Source organism: Miscanthus floridulus, unplaced genomic scaffold (assembly GCF_019320115.1).
Source record: "Miscanthus floridulus cultivar M001 unplaced genomic scaffold, ASM1932011v1 os_2222_1_2, whole genome shotgun sequence".
Taxonomy (NCBI): Eukaryota; Viridiplantae; Streptophyta; class Magnoliopsida; order Poales; family Poaceae; genus Miscanthus; species Miscanthus floridulus.
The window spans coordinates 1,502-7,891 of NW_027098173.1; the positions used below are offsets into that span (position 1 = coordinate 1,502).

The following is a 6,390-nucleotide window of genomic DNA, read 5'->3' on the forward strand; positions in this document are numbered from 1 at the left end:
AATGTACTCTAAAAAATAGCCACGAAAAAAAAACAGAATATATTCGGAGCCAAGTGAAAAGCGTCCAAATGAACGTAAACCAACACGTACTCGGAGCAAGTAAAAAAGGACAAACCAGAAAAAGTGAAAAAGAACAGAAAAGAAACTAAACAAAGAAATTCTACCCTTCTTTCCTCTTTATTGTATTTCTATTCTTATATTTTTGCATGGATTAAGATTCTTATTCCGGTTATTCGGAGTTGGAGAGATCTAATTGGATTAAGATTCCTAATTGTTCATATTATTATATTTTTTCTATTTGGATTAAGATTCCTATTCACCCAAAATTGGAAAGATATATAATTGGATTATGATTCTTAGTTATATAAAGAGAAGGACTATATGCGGTTTTCCACATTCACAAAGTTAGTTAAGGGATGGCTGGATAAAAAAAATAGGTGGAGATAAATTTTGCCTATTTATTATTACGTTGGAGGCGCTACTGGTGGCTGGTGTGAGCACGGGGAGGGTGAACACGGTGTCTCAAGGGAAAAAATTGTAAAAATGACACTCGAAAGATTGACTCCTTGATTATGATGACACTCGGGTGGATGATAAATGAGTCCATCTATGTCTATGATTATTGCTGTATTGAACCGGCAGACAGCAGCTGAGCGGGTTGTCTCATATCGGCTTTACACTAGCGTGGTACGAGGTCGCTTCGCCGCTGTGTGGCCGTGACTATGGAGTCATGAAGGTCACCTTCCCCTTCTCGCTCAACAGCCTATTCGCTTGCCCGTATACGATCGTGGATTATAAGCTGAAATAGTATTTTTCTCTCATACCAAACTAGGCAGCAGTAAATAATTCACAATCGTTTACGACCTGCCGAACAGAGGTCGCTTCGCCGCTGTGTGGCCGTGACTATGGAGTCATGAAGGTCACCTTCCCCTTCTCGCTCAAGCAGGTGAGCACGGAGGCTGCAGAGCCGGGAGAAATTTTACCTTTTCTTCAGCCTCGGATTCAGGATTGGGCTCAATGCGGTGAAGTGGAGATTGTTTCTCTGAATTTTTTGTGGTTGTTATGGTTCTAATTTGTGCATGGTTGCATTTGATTTTGGGTGAGGGATCCGAGCTGGCCGCGTGCTGCTGGCCGAGCCCATGTCAGCAGATATATGAAACAGCGACTTAATCTGATTTGGATTTGGATCGCTCGTATTGGTTTTGTTTTAGTCTCGATTTGGTACAACCTGCACCTCGCGTGCCGAATTTGGTGGACCGGAGGAAACCTATTTGATTTCGGATTGGGATAAGGTCTGGAGTTCACCGTGTGCCTTACACCATGGACAAAATTCATAGAGGCCGAGCGTTGCGGGCCTTATGTTCGCGAGCCCAAGACGGTTAGAAATAAATACGGGGCGTAACCGAGTCGGTGTCTTAGTTGGACGAAAAAATATATGTGGTAGAAATTTTGTCTCTTTAGTATTAGGTATATAGATAGATATAGATTTTGTTCATTTAGCATAATTATTGATTTATCAAATTTATTTTAATGAGTTTGAGGATATGTTTTTTTTATATAAAATAATACTCCTATCTAGTTTTTCGGAGCACAACAGTTTTATATGTAGCAATAAAATTAATTCAAAAAGGCACCACCTGTGCACACGACAGTGTGGAACATAGGGCTTCCCATTGGGCCAAGTCGCCTGCTTCTCTCTCAACCGTCAGATCTCAAACCAACGGCATCAGGCACTTCACGTGGGTCGTACTAAAAGCCCGGTTGCAAAACCTTCGTGAATTCTCTCGGGAGTTCCGGCCAGAAGAGAGAGTCTTCCAATCGTCGCACGTCTCGCACCCTAGCGCACGAGCTGAAACCTCTGCGATCCCAAGCCGTCGCCGGCTGCTCTTCCCCTAGCCGGAGCCGCCTCTGCTCGAGCCGAGGCGCGGCGTGGGTGTGCGCAGGCTCCAACGCCGCCGCATCGGCGCCGGCTGCTCTTCCCCTAGCCGGAATCGGAGGGGCGCACGGACGCGCGGAGCTGCGGCGCGGCGAAGCACGGGCCGCGCGCATGGCCAGCGGCGCGGGTCCGCGGGGCTTCGGACAAGCAGCCTAGCCACGAGGACTGGCGGCGGCGCGGGCGCGGGCAGCTGCAGCACGGCGGCGCAGCCCTCCGTCGTGTGCCCGCAGACCACCCCGACCCTTCAATCATGCCCAACGGAGACTGATTGGGCTGTACAAAAAAAAATCCGGCTGCCGCCACCATATGCTTCGCCGCCGGTGGCTGAGGCTCCGACGACCTCCGAGTCCCGGACCCGGCCAGGCGCGTGTGAGCTCCTGCGCCGCCTCCCCGCACGCACGTGCGCTCAGCACGCCGCCCGGCGCCGGGCCGAGCGCGACTGAGCCACGGCCGCTGCGTGCTCTACTCTGTTGCTAGCTTGATGATAATGTCACCATGACACCATGACATCATGACTTGTCATATACTCCCTTTTCTCTTAGGAAATAAAACCCTGTGAGTCACCCATGCAGGGGCGAAGCCAACTCTATGGTGGTGCACTGCTAAGAGACATACATTAATTTGGTAGACTTGCTCGAAGCCACCGCCTCTCCCACAGTGACATGTTATACATGGCCAAACGGGCCGCCCAATCACTGGCACGGCGAGGTGGGGGCGTGCCGTGCCGGCATCCCGGCCTAGGCACGGTGCTATAGGCTATTAGCCATGCCGTGTCGTGCCAATGCGTGGAACTTTGCGCGTTGTGTGCCCTGACAGAGTTTTTTCTAACAATAGTACAGGCCTAGTGATCAGGCAATAGATTCATGGAGGAACAAAATTCTGTTCGACGTGCCTGCTTTTATTGTGAGAATGGCCTCTGGCCGCACGGCTCACGTCGGCGACGGACGGAGGCGGGCCAGCAGCCGTGGCGCAACGCAACAACCAAGGCGAAGGAGAGCGAACGCGCAGGCCAAGCCCCACTGGGCAAACGACTAAACGAGAGGAGATTGCGAGTGGCTAAGTAAGCGGCACGGCACGGGACTTTTGATTGGGCCTGGGGAAGTTTTGTTCTTGGGCCAAAGTCTGTGGGAGGATCGCGTCCGTGCGTCCGATCTTTATTCTTTTTTTTTTCGCTAATTTACTAATAATAATACCACACGGCTTACCTTTTTTTTTTTGATCTTACCACACGGCTTACCTGAGGTGGTGCTCACGGGCTTATCACCTCGTGGCAATCCTGGTAAGCCATTATCCTCGAATTATTCTTCATATATAATCGGTCTTTTATATATATTATGTCCCACCGCTCTCCTGGTGACTACATGCAAATAGAGCACACTCCATGATGTGTTCTTCAAAGCTTTTGTTTTTTATTTTTGTTTGTTTGGTTCTTTTTCTCTTCAATGTTTTTTTTAAATTTTTTGTTTGTTTGCTTTTTTTGTTTTTTTGTTTGCTCTTCAAAGCTTTTTTTTTGTTTGTTTGCTTTTTTTTGTTTCTTTGTATTTTGTATGTATGTAATTGTTTAACATTGCTGAACTTTTGACTGTAGCCTTTTTTTTTATTTTGTGTTTGCTTTCTTTTTTTGCTCTTCAAAGCTTTTTCTAAATTTTGTTTGTTTGTTTGTATTTTGTACGTATGTAATTGTTTAAGCATTGTTGACTTTATGAGTGTTAGGGATCTTGTGATTTCGTGCAGCCGTACCGCCCCTCAGCGATCTGCCTCCTCCGATTGTTGGATTGGACCATTTGGCCATCTGAGATATTTCCCAAGCTTTTGCTGTATCATGAGGATTAACATGAGGATCAATTGGGACCTTCGGGCCTGTTTGGAACGCAGGAATGGAAAACGCAGGAATAGGAAAAAACACAGGAATATGTTGTAGTAAAGCGAAAAACCGTAGGAATTTAAAACAGAGGAAAATCATGTTATTGTCAAATCCTACTTGGTTCTTCGTGGATTTCTTGACTTCCCCCAGATTGGTGGACATCAAGCCCCTGCACCGATGGAGTTGCAGGGAGAGACGAAGCGGGGATAGGGGGATTTCGTGGGGATGGACCGATTTCTTATGGTGGTTTGCCATCTTCGCCTGTTCACGCCAAATTTCTCTAGGGTTCGATCACCATGGCGGGAAGGAGGAGTGAGAGAGAGAGGCGACGGGAGAAAAGAATGAGAAAGATGTTTTCCCTTGAGTCACGGTGGATGTTTTATTTCCAGTGAAACCCACATAGCTTGCTGCCTTTCCTCCGGAACGGAAACTACAAATCCTACGTTCCAAACACAGTCACAGGCTTTCTTTCCAAAGGAATGAAAAACTCCAAAATTCCTATGAAAATTAGTAAAAAGTAAGATAAATAGCTATTGGTTCTTTGTTTCTCGAATTGTCAATGAAGAACTAACTTGAGTGTGCATATACATAAAAATTACTTGTGCAAACAATAACGAAAACCGTAAGCAAGTACTGGCAATTTCAAAATCTGACCCAGTAAAAATACAGAAAACATAGGCTATGTTCCACACTTGCATGTTCATGTTGTCTAGCCTGATTCTGAGAGCTCTATTTCGTCGTTGACAAGCCTAGCCTAGGCGGTTAGGCCACTAGGCTCTCCTGCTGATAATATTACTGCCAGGAATCTTCTGCAGAGAAAGCCTCCTCTTGCAGCTTATTTGTTTATGAAGTATACCTTGTTTATATATGCTCTAGAGCTGCTATATTTCATCAACGGTAGGAATAAAGTTACAGCCTGCAAGACAAATAAAAAGGATCTAGAAAGGTACAAATAGTACATAACGAACTGGTTAGTGCAGTGCTACATACCTCAGTTTCCATTCAGATACGCATCCTTGATTCCGTGAAGCCTTGCAGCCACCTCCTGCATGTCCATGCGCTCATTTGGGGATGGATTAGCACAGCGAAGTCCATTGTTTAGCACTGAAATTAAACATTCCAATTTTTTCTGCGTCATGGCTGATGAAGTTTGTTGCGATACATCATCATGCTCTTCAAGTAGTTCAGGATCTACAATTTGTGCAATCCTGTCAGGGAAGTTCATCTCAACGAATCTTGCAATATTGACCCCATCTTTGAATATATCGTCAGTAGGCCTCTTCCGCATAAATATCTCAAGTAGAACAATTCCAAAGCTGTAAACGTCTCCAGCACTCGAAACTTCGCCTCCTCCCGCGCACTCTGTAGATTGCATAATAGAATTGTTTAGTTCAAAAAAGATAACAGTACATGAGACTAATTAGGTAGTATGCAAATATGAGTTACCTGGGACGTATCCAATTGTTCCCTTTATCGCAACCGAAGAAGTCGAGATTGAGTCACCAGAGTATGGTGTTCCTGAGCCAACCTTGAATCTTCCAAGACAATAGTCTCCAATATGTGCTGTCATATTTTCGTCCAAAAGAATATTGCTAGGCTTCAGATCACAATGAACAATGGTTCCTTGGTTGTTATGGTGGAGGTATTCCAATGCATCTGCAACATCTGTCACAATGTTTAACCTTTGGGCCAGTGTAATGCAGCTAGGAGTTGAGGTGTTTGCATCACCTCCAGTCAAGTATAACAATGCATGCAAATCCCCTCGTTGCATGAACTTATAGACTAAGGCTTTGAAATCATTTCCCCTGGAATCAATACTTGAGCATGCTGTTAAGATTGGAACTAGATTTCGATGGCGCACATTTCTTAGAGCATTACACTCTGCAATGAAACTCTTCTGTGCTCCTCTTGTGTCTAGGCTGAAAACTTTGACAGCAACCACGATTCTATCTGGGAACAGTTCTCCTTGATATACGGAAGAATATCTTCCTTTCCCAATTAACTTCGATGTGGAGAATCCATCAGTTGCTCTTGCAAGATCGTTGTATGAAACTTTGGGAAATTGGTTATTAATTGATGGCAAGGATAGAGATTTTCTCTTCTGTTTACCTCTCCAAAGTAACACTACACTTAAGACTATGGCAAGTGACATCATGCTGGCTAAAATGATCACCAACTTTTGCACAATGGAATGCTTGTGCTTTCTTGAATCCAAAGGCTTGATAGGACATGCGAGTAGGTGCATCTTTGGTTCCCCACCACAAAGCCCTGAGTTACCATCAATCTGCACAGCTGTTACATTACTGAAGATCCCGTTTGTCGGGACCTCACCCTCTAGGTGATTGAATGACAAATCTAGTAGCTGAAGAAGTTGTAGGCTGCCAAGAGACACTGGTATTGATCCTAATGAAGTTGGGATGCTTCCATTGAAACTATTTGTTGAGACTTGCGGTCTCAGACAATGTGGTGGAGGTAGAGGCCTCCGCCTGCCAAGTGCTGCCCTCAGGCGGAGGCTCGGGAAACAGACACTATAAGCGGGCGTGTACGGAAATGGCACGTAAAGCTAGGGTTTCATTAATCCATTCACCAA

General features: G+C 45.5%; 1 protein-coding gene across 1 annotated transcript; it reads right to left on the bottom strand.

Annotated features, from left to right (window-relative positions):
• Positions 1–4,791: 4,791 nt before the first annotated feature.
• Positions 4,792–6,071, bottom strand: LOC136534736 (probable LRR receptor-like serine/threonine-protein kinase At3g47570). Its single transcript, XM_066527118.1, has 2 exons — positions 5,247–6,071; positions 4,792–5,162 (listed from the first exon to the last, which is right to left on the bottom strand). Exons 1-2 carry the CDS (start codon positions 6,043–6,045, stop codon positions 4,792–4,794), a joined length of 1,170 nt encoding a protein of 389 aa, XP_066383215.1. The 5' UTR covers positions 6,046–6,071.
• Between the last annotated feature and the right edge of the window lie 319 nt (positions 6,072–6,390).

Excerpts from the sequence above, each read along its gene's own strand:
- LOC136534736 (XM_066527118.1), bottom strand. The coding sequence starts at position 6,045 with ATGCACCTACTCGCATGTCCTATCAAGCCTTTGGATTCAAGAAAGCAC. Across the intron at positions 5,163-5,246 it reads AACAATTGGATACGTCCCAG|AGTGCGCGGGAGGAGGCGAA; the intron begins GTAACTCATATT and ends TGCAATCTACAG.